General features: G+C 39.4%; 1 protein-coding gene across 2 annotated transcripts in view; it reads right to left on the bottom strand.

The window, feature by feature from the left end:
* chn2 (chimerin 2) overlaps positions 1-12,528 on the bottom strand; it is a 46,903-nt gene that overhangs the window by 30,236 nt on the left and 4,139 nt on the right. For both annotated transcript variants that reach the window (XM_017471463.3, XM_017471473.3), the window contains one exon: positions 3,603-3,641. In XM_017471463.3, the coding sequence (XP_017326952.1) occupies positions 3,603-3,641 (39 nt within the window). The remainder of the gene's footprint in view (positions 1-3,602; positions 3,642-12,528) is intronic.

Genomic DNA, 12,528 nt, shown 5'->3' on the forward strand with positions numbered 1-12,528 from the left:
CAACCACATTGCATTGCAGTATCTGCTATCAGGAATGAGGAGCTATAAGATGGATTGGCATGTTCCTTGATAAGAATGACAAAGATAGCTCTTGGCTATGGGCTCTTGTTTTGATTCATTAAGTATTTACGTGGCCATATACGATTTCTCAGCTGTCCTAAAACATATACTGAAGAAAAGTTTCTTGTGTTACATTGCTGGTCAAAAGTTTGATTACAGCTTAATCACTATTGGTGCCAGACCAAACAAAATGGAACCGATTCGCATTTAAATAAGGAAACCTAAATCTTTGTGGAACTCATTAACTAGTCATTCTCAGATCCTAATGTGACTCTACACGAGTGTGTTATTAAATCAGTTAAGCCTATAGATATAAAAACTCAAACACTGCTAGTAGGAACCCACGGGCTACAAGTAGCTAATTAGAGTGATAAAGTTTTAGCCTTTTCTGATTAGCTGTAGATCATTTCTCAATTCGCTAACCATTTAATAGTAAACATTTTCAAAATTTTTAATATTTAAAATAAGGTCCTTTTTTTTAAAAAAAAAAAAAAAAAAAGAGGATATTTTTTCTAAAAAAAAAAAAAAGAAAGAAAGAAAACAAAAAAAAAGGCAATGTATGTATGTGGATGGATAGTTGCCAGCTAGCACTATTTCTGATTTTAATGTAATAAATAGCAGGACAAATAGTCTACCCTCTATGGGAACAGGTAACCTACAATATAAAAAATGATCTTGTAAGTTAGGTAGTTACTGTGATTAATATTTTTCACAGTAATTACTATATAGACTCAGTGTTGTTAAAGTACTGTAACTATACAGTAAGTTCCTCTTAATACATTATAATCTGCCAGTGCTGTAAATATTTTCCCAGAATAACACACACATGCTGCAGTATCATGCTGTAAAATACAGTTAAAGTATATTATTTTTAACATAGCAAATCACAAGAACAAGTCTGAACAAGAACAGACAGCAACGCACTATACACATGCCATTCACACACAATTATTTCCCACAGTAAACCTATTTTCAGCATGAAGACAACTGATTTTGGTGATGTGAAGTTAGCTAGTAGGGGTGTAATGAAACACAAAATGCAATATGATACAATACAGTGTTGTCTCGATATGACAGACTTTCGACTCCACAAAAATAAGCATCTCCTGAACATTTTCATTTGATGAAAACATTCAAAATCAGTATAGGAGCATAACAACTGAAGAACACTGACTGAACACTTTATTAGGAACACATGTACACCTACTCATTCATGCACTTATCTAATCAGTCAATCATGTGGCAGCAGTGCAAGGCATAAAATCATGCAGATTCGGTTAATGTTCACATCAACCATCAGAATGGGGTAAAATGTGATCACAGTGATTTTAGCCAGACGGGCTGGTTTGAGTATTTCTATAACTGCTGATCTCCTGGGATTTTCATGCACAACAGTCTCTAGGGTTTACTCAGAATGTTGCAGTAAATTTTAAAAAACATCCAGTGAGTGACACTTCTGAGGATGGAAACACCTTGTTGATGGGAGAAGTCAATGCAGAATGGCCAGAATGATTCGAGCTGACAGAAAGGCTACAGTATCTTAGATAACCTCTCCATACAATTATGGTGAGCAAAAAAAAAAGCATCTCAGAATGACAACATGCCGAATCTTGAGGCAGATGGACTACAATAGCAGAAGAGCAGCAGAAGACTTCTGTCACTTCTGTCAGCCAAGAACAGAAAGCTGAGGCTGCAGTGGGCACAGACTCTCCAAAACTGGACAGGTGAAGACTGGAAAAACGTAGCCTGGTCTGATGAATCCTGATTTTTGAGGCACAGACTTTGGTAGGTATGGTATGGTAGGGTCAAACTTAGCCACCAACAGCATGAATCCATGGACCCAACTTGCCTTATGCCAATAGTCCAGGCTGGTGGAGGTGGTGTAATGGTGTGGGGAATGTTTTCTTGGCACACTTTGGGCTCATTAATACCAATAAATCGTTGCATGAATGCCACAGGCTGTTTGAGTATTGTTGCTGACCATGTGCATCCCTTCATGGCCACAGTTTACCATCTTCTAATGGTTACTTCCAGCGTGATAATGCAGCATGTCACAAAGCAAAATTCGTCTCAAACTGGTTTCATGAGCATGACGATGAGTTCAGTGTTCTTCAGTGGTCTTCCCAGTCACCGGATCTGAATCCAATAGAACACCTTTGGGATGAGGCAAAACGGGAGAATTAAAGTGCACCTAAAAAATCTGAGGAATTGCGTGATGCAATCATGTCAACACGGACCAGAATCTCAAAGGAATGTTTCCAACATCTTGTGGAATCCATGCCATGAAGAATTGAGGCTGTTTTGAGAGCAAAGTGAGGCCCTACCCAGTATTAGTATAGTGTTCCTAATAAAGTGTTCGGTGAGTGTACATAATAATAGTATTTTAATTAAAGTATAATCATTGAAACTTAATAGTGACACAGCATTTGCATGATCCATTCAGATGCTCAGTAGGATATAATGAAACAAAAGTTCGAACAAATTTAACATGGCAAGTTTTCACTGATGAGACTCACAAAGGGACTGAAGCACAGGAATTTTTCCCATACTGCTGTTAGCCAGTTGCGCCCATGCAGCTCTCTGTAGCCCTAGATGCGTGTTTGAATCGTGCGTTCTCTGCTACCGAATAAACTAAAAATTCCGTATCGCCGTGATTTCTTTAGCCTGGACTAAATCAGCAAAGAAAGGCTGAATACAGGAGAATGTTTGTTATGCAGGCATGCGTTGTTTCCTTTTATGTCTAGTTTTAAAGAGCTACACAGAAGGGTGATGTCAGTACAGATGTGTGGATGTGGGGTATTAGACACTTAACTGTATCACTTTGATCCACTACTCACTGGCCATCAGTGTTCTAAGTTACCGGGAAGAGCTGGGAAAGAGCTCCCAAACACCAGTCTTTAAAGATTTGCTATTGCCTGAAGGCATTGCTGTTTTACTCCAGATAGTACTGTTCTCTAAAAATGCTTTAATGTTAGAATATTGACTTTTGATATACAGAGTGCTTAGGGGAAGCATGTTTCTTTAAATCTCACCAGCTTCTCCTGATTCGAGATAAGAGAGAAGTGACTTTTTCAGAGGAGGTATTCTGGGCTTGTTTAAGTTGAAATTTTTAATCCACCTCACATAATATAAACAGCATTTTATAATAGCTTGCTTTATTCGAATTTTACATGGAATAGAGAGCGTACAGCGCATCATTAAGCTCCTACTACTGTTGTAGTTTGTGCAGCAATAGTGCACTAACCAGGAAAACCATCTCGAGAAGTACTGTGAGGAGAAACTGCCCATAGTAGAACAGTAATTTTCTAGTGATACAATTTTTTATTGTGGGATGTAGCTGCTATAAGATTGTACGACGTCACACATTTCTAAGCTGTTACGAGCACCTCCAGTGAATTTCAGAAGTTGGCATCTGTGCTCGGGTGTGGATTTGAGTCATTTCAACAGCTTAGGTACTTGACAGAGAAAATGAGCAAATACTCAAATTCCTAAGGTGGGGGTGGGGTTTAATCTCAGAAAATTTGCAGACATTTCACACTTACAGTAGGATTTCCATATTGGTGGCTGGTAGTCCTCAGGATCTGTAAAACATGAAACAGAAAATAAAACAAGTCAATATGGTTGCATGTCCAGATACAAGTCTACATAAGTGGGTGTTGAAATACAGTTCCATCACCATCTCATTCCCATTTCATCATGTCACTGGCATATTTAGTGTCAGTGGAGAGATAGGGAGGGTGCTTCAAGGTTATTACGTTGTTTCATTAGTGTGAGTTACTCTGTGCTCAAGCAACCGTTAGCAGTCGCACACCTCCACCAATCCCATCTCCAATCCCTCAGGGAGCACCACGGTTTAATGCTGAATCTATTTAGTCTTCATACTCAAGGAGAATCGATATACACCCATCCAGTCATCAACACACTCACCCCAACGCAGCTAAACACACCGAATGCTCCACCACTTACCCATACTAATACACATCATCCATAATGATGTCATGAACGTGCATGTGCAAAGAGCAGTGCAAACCAAATTAGCAGAACAGCTGACAATGCAAAATTAATCAAATCAATTCACACATTAGTAGGAGTTTGGTAATTGTCTGCCTATTAGAGTGCAAAAATGGGTTTTATAAAAGACTCTTGATGGGGTTAAAGAATTTGCAGTAAAACTAGGGGAAAAAATTATTTAATGCAATTCAAAATCCCTTCACAGTATAAATCTATACAACTATATATCAGAGAAATACAGGTTTCAGTTTTCACTGCACACAGTCACAGAACCTTTTCAAGCTGTGATGAAGAAATGATATGGCATTCCCCCTTAAGGGTTAGAACCCTTTAGTATTTAACAGACTAGATGGCTTGTTGGGAATGTATGTCAGAGGAATTCTAACAGATGTATTCTCTGGAAAAAAAAAAAAAAAAAAAAAAAAGGCGTACCATCCAGGGTGTGTTCCCACACTGTGCTGTGTTCCGGGATCCACTGCAACCCTGACCAGAATAAAGCGCTTACTGACGCTGAATGAATGAATACATGGCTACTAAGTCACTGCAAGCTCAATTTGTCACTGTAAATGGGAAATGTTGGTCAATCTAAACTTAAAATATCAACTCCTTTACACGTTTATGTGCTCTGGGCTTTCAAAGTCATCACTGAACCTAGAAATCATATACTGTAGATTACAGCGGTACACGTCTTGCACGGTGTTATTAACACACAGTAGCAAGCATTGAAATATGAACTCATGCTATATACATAGATACGGATAGATGGAAAAATGAAAAATAGCAGAACAAGCACATAATAGGACAAAAACAAACTGAGGACATTATGCAATAAACTCATACATGGAAAGATGACATGAACAAGCATGTAATCTAAAGCATGACATATCCATATATATAGCTACACCTATACATACATACATACATATATACACACACACTCTTCATTCACCAACAGATACTGTCTCCAATGACACTGCACTTAGTACCACCTGTCCATTGACTTGACTGATCTGTACAAAACATGTAGGGATATTACGGCCATTCCTAAATAGCTAGCCTACAGCTAAGCATCTGTCAGGACCCACAATTCCTTGCAGACTGAGCATGTGCGTAGAGGTCATTTCCATGGAATTTCTGAATAAGGTGTTTACATGCAACAAATTTCCAATTAAAACAGGTACATTCCAGGGGCGGGAATCAGAATCTGGGGAATCAGAATATTGTATTAATCTGAATCAGATTACATGACTCAATACTGATTAGAATATTGCCAAATTCTGATTAATACTGGAATATTGATGTGCATGTAAATATAGTCACTGTGTCTGCCCTTTATGAGGTAGACCTCCTTCGTTTCTCACCACCAAAGGGCAGAATAACACACAGCATTAATTAAATAATTTTATTTCAGTACAAGGAAATACTATACAGAGGAGAAAAAGTCAAACATGTAGCAAGACACATTTCTTCATATTCTAACTTTTCTATTTCCCAATTTAACTGTTTTTTTTCATGGTTCATGAGGGTTTAGAGGACTTTATTCTTCCTAGAAAAGACTTTAAAGAAGCATCCTTTCGCAATGTGCAAACGTAAAAAGATTCATTTACCTTTACAACTCTTTCTGAACACACGGACAAAATCTCCACATTAGTACACACTCAGTAATCTACAGTGCCCTCCGCTAATATTGGCACCCTTGGTAAATATGAAGAAAAGCAAAGAAGCAACGAATGCTGTGAAAAATTTTATTTATTGTTTAACTTTTTGATCTTTTGTTCAAATAGTTCACAAAAATACTCTGCTCTCCCCAGACTTGAAACCCATAGAAAACCTGTGGGATGAACTGAAGAGGAGAGTCCACCAGTGTGGACCTTGAAATGTGAAGGATCTGTAGAGATTCTGTATGGAGGAATGATCTGAGATCCCTTGCCATGTATTCTCCAACCTCATCAGGCATTATAGGAGAAGACTCAGAGCTATTATCTTGGCAAAGGGAGGTAGCACAAAGTAATGACTAAAATGGTGCCAATAATTGTTACATATTTAACAAAGATATTTTTTTGATAAACCCGTGTTGTGTTTGCAATTGTTTGATATCAATTTGATATCAGAGTATTTTCGATACAAAAAAATCAAAAGGTTAAACAATATAGACAATTTCTAAAATGATTTTATTTACCAAGGGTGCCAATATTAGTGGAGGGCACTGAATGTCGTATAGTAATTACATGAAATTACATGAAATCTTGCATTTCTTGTACACTGCTGCTTTTTGATTTCTTCCTCTGCTTCTTTGTGATGGTTCCAACAAAAACAAGATTTTCCTCAACTCTAAATGGAAAATAGGGTGTTTGGATCAAGTGCACAATTATAAACAATGCACTTGTGCATGCCGGTTCACAAAATGGTACTAGGTTCACCTGTTTGTTTAAAAAATAAAATGTATTTCCTTTGGTACAAACACTCAAGCAGTGAAGAACAGGGCTTGTTGGGTGAATGGCATGTCATCATGCAGGAATACTTGCAAATGAGGAGCAGTGCTTATATAAAAAAACATTTTAGCCTCTCACCACAAGGATGAGCTACACTGCTCCAGGCCTATGAAAGTCTGGTTTTATAAATCATTAAGGCATTCTGTCTCCTCTGCTGACCGTAACAACCTTTTCCACACCACCACAAAACTTGCAACAGGAAGCAATGTGACTAGATGAACCAATCACATTACTCAGCATGAAGCCCAGAGTGCAGATAGCTTATACACCTGATGTGGACCACAACACAGTTCAGAGGAATTGAAGACAAGACCACCATTTTCAAGATGAAAACATTCAGCTGTCTAGACTACTCCTTCACACTTTCATACCAAACATACCAAATTCTCAGTGCAAATGAGAAATGAGCAAACTTAATATGGATTGTAAAAAATGACTGGCATTCGATTCATGTGCGTCAAACATGAGAACAGCTAAAAGGTCTCATTTACCAACACACATCACTGCAAAAGACCGTGCAAAACATTTTCATGTAATTGAAATTTCACCAATTCAAGTAGTTTTCCACAACCCCCCGCCCCTGAAAAGTTTCACACGATTGGCTGTTTGATGCAAAACACACTGTGATTATTCTTAGCCTCATTGACTACGTTTACATGGACAGCAGTAATCTAATTATTGACCTTATTCTTAATAAGACATTATTCAGATTATTGACCTTACTCTGAATAAGACAATATTGTGATTAAGGTGTTTACATGAGTCGCTTTTAGGAGATTCCTTTCATGTTCCTGTTTTACATGTTGTAGAACACAGATCAATTAATGTCATTACGTCCCCACGCCACGCCGTAGACGTTCCCTCCAGAATTTCACGTATCGACATGCAGTTCATCTTCGTTATGGTAGTGTATACCGTTTTGGGTGTTTCATTTTTAATTTTATGAAAGCTTCAAGTGCAGTTAATTATTTTTCATGCTATACGTGCAAATAGACGACTGCTTGAAGCCTTGAGCTGCGTTCGATGCATCTACATAAATGTATTTCTCCTACTATATAGTAGGTAAGTACGTAGTTTCGGACGCAGCCGTTCTCTCTTGTTTGCCGTCAAACGGTTGTGTACGTGTCCTGTCACAAAATGCAGTGAAAACTCCCACACGATGTTAATAATGTGATTAAGGTGTGTACATGTCTGTAAAACACGTCGATAATGCGACTAAAACAGGAATACTCCACACGTCTTAATGCGATTTGTGTTTACTTCGAGTATGACTTTAGCCGGATTAAGGTCATCAATAACCGCTGTTTACATGATAGTTTCTTAATCAGAGTATCGTCTCAATCGGGTTAATATCGGATTATTGTTGTCCATGTAAACGTAGTGAGTGTCTAAAGCTTGATTGGCAGAAAAATTTGTTAATGAATGTCATTAGACGAGTTAACCACAGCTGCATTTGTTAGGTTTTGTTTAGTCTCGCAAGCTGGACCTCTAGAGAGTCTGGTGTGTTTTGTCAATAAATGTGGCAGATAACCAGCCACAAACCTTGTCCAGCAGCCTTTCGGCAAACATGCAAGATTATCTTGTTTACTCAGCAGTGAGTGTACCACACAAAACTCTATCTTGGTCCAAAAAGCCCACACACGTATGTATACACGGAAGTGCGGAAAAGTCAATCAGTCTTCAAGGTTCTGTAGGCTGTGGCCAAAAAATGTTTCCAGTGGGTGGAGGGTCTGAGGCTGTGAGTAAAGTGTGAACTTCATTAGAATCCTAGACTAGTTTAAATCTGCTTTGTGAAACGGCCTCCTGATGTTTTGTGCTTGTGTGCTGGTCTCTGTGGATTCATGTCTTATTTCAGGCTGGATGTCTTACTCTTGTCAGCACTTTCAAGTTACAGCCAGTCAGCACTTTTCCCCACTGTATTTCCTACACAATCAAACACTGAGCACATATACAATTACCCCCCCCCCCCCCACACACACACACACACAAACCAGAAACACTCTAAGTTTAACCAGAACCATGCTGTTTTATACAAATCAACCAGCCACACACACTACACCACCTTCAAAGCAAGAAATGGTTTGTGAATGAAAAGTCAGCATACTGTAAGTTTGCTAGATTTTTTTCAGCCAGCTAGAGTTTTCTATCATGTTAATGATTAGCTATGCCAGCAGTTGGGTCATAGTGCATTCCTTATGCATGAAATATCTCCCCAAACACGTCACCTCTAGTCTGGGAGAGTGAGACGAAAGAAACCATCCAGCACGTTTTCAAATACATGCTTACAGCAGCATACTAACCACATGGCTCTGTCATGCCAAATGTGCAGACGCTCAGACATGTCTAAATTAGGAGTCACATATGGCTTATAGCATAGCTAGGATTTGAGCCTGAATCTCCTGCTAAGCAGAGCTTTTAGCCAGTAAGGGGACTAGGAAACACAGCGATACAAGTGCATTTATTGCCTCAATAATGATACAGATTTAACCCCAGGTCAGTCATTATGAGCAATCACTGAAAAAGCCCATAATCTTTGAGAGACACTGTGCATTTTTCCACTTGTGTTTGCATAGCATTTACATCTAAAAGTACAATACATCAGAACTCCACGAGACAATATGCAAAAATATGACATTTACATTCATTAAAATGGCAACTATAAAATCTTTATGCATAAAAGCAAAACAGGTCTGTCTTTTTCTCTTTTGAAGTTAATTATTTATTTATTTTAATGCAACTTGTCATGTTACCAACCTGGAGACTTTCCTGTGTCTGAAAACTTACAGTGTTGCTTAAAAGCCAGCTTGAAATGCACAAAGGAATACAGAGATGATCGACAGAAGTTCTGGAAAAAAGATTAACCTCTACCAAACTGAAGAAAGATCTGCTCATGATCCAAAACATATGAGGTCATTGGTCAAGCGTGGTTGAGGTAGTGCCATGGCTTGGGCTTGCATGGCTGCCTCTGGTACAGGCTCACTAATGTTTATTGATGATGTAACTCATGATGGTAGCAGCAGAATTAATTCTACAGAAACATACTGTCTGCCAATTTACAGAGAAATGCATCCAATCTAATTGGGAGGAACTTCCATCATGCAGCAAAACAATGATCCAAAACACACTGCCAACTCAACAAAGGACTTCATCAGAGGGAAAAGGTGGAAGGTTTTAGACTGGCCAAGTCAATAACCAGACCTTAACAAATGCAATTGTGCATGCATTTCAGCTCCTGAAGAGGAGACTACCTGAGATAGAAACCTTGATCTTAAACCCCAAATATCTTCAGTGTATAGCAAAAACAAAATAATTGGCCTTGTTGTTCCAATACTTCCGGAGAGCACTGTATATCAAAATAACATAATTAAATATAGAATATGCTCTTAATATAGAAACTCTAACTCATTGCTTGAAAGTGACATCATGACAGTCCTTGCTAATGCTACTTAGCATGCTAACTCTACGAGGTGTTGTAGATCCTGGGGCGGGGCTTTGTGTACATGGGTGGGAATGGAGACAAAAATAAATCTTGCCTAATGCACCTTTAAATGATGTACCAGTACAGCAGCCTTAGAACCACACACGTTATGGTGGTAATCATGGTGAGGTAATGACAGATTAAATATGGAAATGCAAAATTGTTTACAATTATTATACCTAGTGAGACAGATATAAATCCATCCTACAGTCGGCTTCAAAAGTTGTCCTGGTAACAAAGTAATCCGGGGAACTGAGTACCTGAAAAATAACCTTTCCAGCAAACATCCTACACACACCTGAGGGCGCACACATTTCAATTAGTTTCGAGGAATGCGTTGCTATGGAAGCCAGTGGGCACGGCCGTGCAAACCTTCTACATGAGTTATTTGACCATTTGGGGTGTATCATTTCTTTTGGTCACCTGCCAGATGCTTGCTATCCATTTCCATCCGCTTTTATTATCAGAGGTTTGATTCTGTAATCGTACTGTGACACTGAAGGGAGGTTACGGCTCGTGATGGATTGTGATGCATCAGAGATACACACACACAGAGAGCTACTAATAATTCCTGTACAACTCGGCTACAAGCTCTGCCATGCTGATGATTAAAATTCAAGTAGGTGCAAAGAGACATAGCTGTGAACTGTATAATAATGGTGTATGTTGGGAATAAAGGATTTGCCTGAAGCACTGAAGATTTGCCTGAAGATGTCAGCCCGAAATACTGTAATGAAATGTATGCCAATAGCACTGAAATGAAATGGGGGGGGGGAAAAGTACTTGACAATACGAAAGTCATGAAGATAATACATATTGAAAAGTCCCTCTATGCTTCTGGGAAGAAAAAAAAATGAATGTCAGAGTGGCATTTTCACCAGAAGGAGAAAAAGCTATTAATTGTGCAGCACTCTGTGTGTCTGACAGTGTGGCTTTGCTTGAACGCAGCGCTGAGGAGTGTTTGTGATTAGGGAAATACAGACAGCCACAGTAAAACAGGCTCTGGATGAAGCGTTCCAAGGACAACATCCTTACATTCAGATGCTCCGCTCCAAGGACAGGCAGTATTAAAAGCTGCCATGTTTCACTTTTTCTGATAGCAGTTGCATGGGTGCGTATTTTAAGGAGCGTTTTAGAAGCCATGAGAGTCAGTCAGAATGCCTGTTTGAAGGGTGTATACAGCACATCTATAGGCTTCCTGGAGTAGACAGTAGCAGTACATTAGACACTGAAAGCTAGCAGAAGAAACTGTTCCACTGTTGATTTTCAAAGTGTGACGGCTGGTAGCTGCATACTCCCCATATATATATATATATATACGCACAGCTAACTCTCAGAATCACGTGTCCCTTTTTTCTCTCAATGTCTATCACAGTCCCTCACCCACACAGACAGATCTGTGTCATCTGCTCTTGACTGCTGCTGTACGCTCCCTTTTCTTCTTGCTGACTCTTATCTATCACGCACTGTAGGCCTAGGTGGAGGAGAGCAAACACAGAACTCCTACACCACACACACACACACACACAGACACACACAAACTTCCCTGAATCCTAATTCATCCAAACCACAGCCGAATATGGAAAAACCATCATAATTTAATCCGCCACACATATGTAGTAGACACTCCTTTCTCACAAAACATCTCACAAAACGCATATGTTATGCAGCCAGGACACCCACACACATTCACACTCAGTTGCTCACACACACACACACACGCACACACACACGCACGCACACACGCACGCACGCAAGCACTGATCCAGTATTTGTGGGGACATGTGCAGTCTCCTGCGGGGAGGCCATCTGTACATCATACTGTTCTGTAAGTGTTACAGTAACATTATGCAGAGCCGCTACATCTCTCTGTTCCCCACCTCGCCCTGTGATATATTTCTCTAGTTTCCACACTAGGACCAGGTGACTGTTTTATACAAACAACTTCAAATGTTGCTGTATATGGAGACGAGATGAAGAACGGACCTGTGTGCACGTGGGACCTTGTGATTTGTGCGGACAACTCAGAAACTCTAATTAGCACCAGGAGTGTGAAATGGAGCACACACAGAGATGCCTGTATTTAATAATGAATGCAGAGACAGTGGACATGCTGGGCTTTAAATGGTGTCCTTTCAAAAAAAAAAAAAAAAACTTTGTCTTTTCTCAATGTTTGGCCCTGGAACATTTGATACACCTATAAAACTCCAGGATTAAACATGCACTGCGTTTTACTGAGCCTCACTGGTAAGAGTTCCAACCAGAATCATGGGAGACGCAGTGGAAAATTCTTTAAAAAGACCAAAAATACGCACTGTCTATTACAGTAACCTCCCTCTGAAACGAAAGCCCTAAAAATACCATGTTGCACTCATGAAAGGCTTTCCAGATTATACCATTCACAGTTCCCTTAGTTTCCAGCTTTGTCACTGCAGGCAGAGGGCCAATTGAGCTTTTTATTGCTTGTGTGTAGACCTCAAACGTCCT

The sequence above is a fragment of the Ictalurus punctatus genome, chromosome 1 (assembly GCF_001660625.3).
Source record: "Ictalurus punctatus breed USDA103 chromosome 1, Coco_2.0, whole genome shotgun sequence".
Classification (NCBI taxonomy): Eukaryota; Metazoa; Chordata; class Actinopteri; order Siluriformes; family Ictaluridae; genus Ictalurus; species Ictalurus punctatus.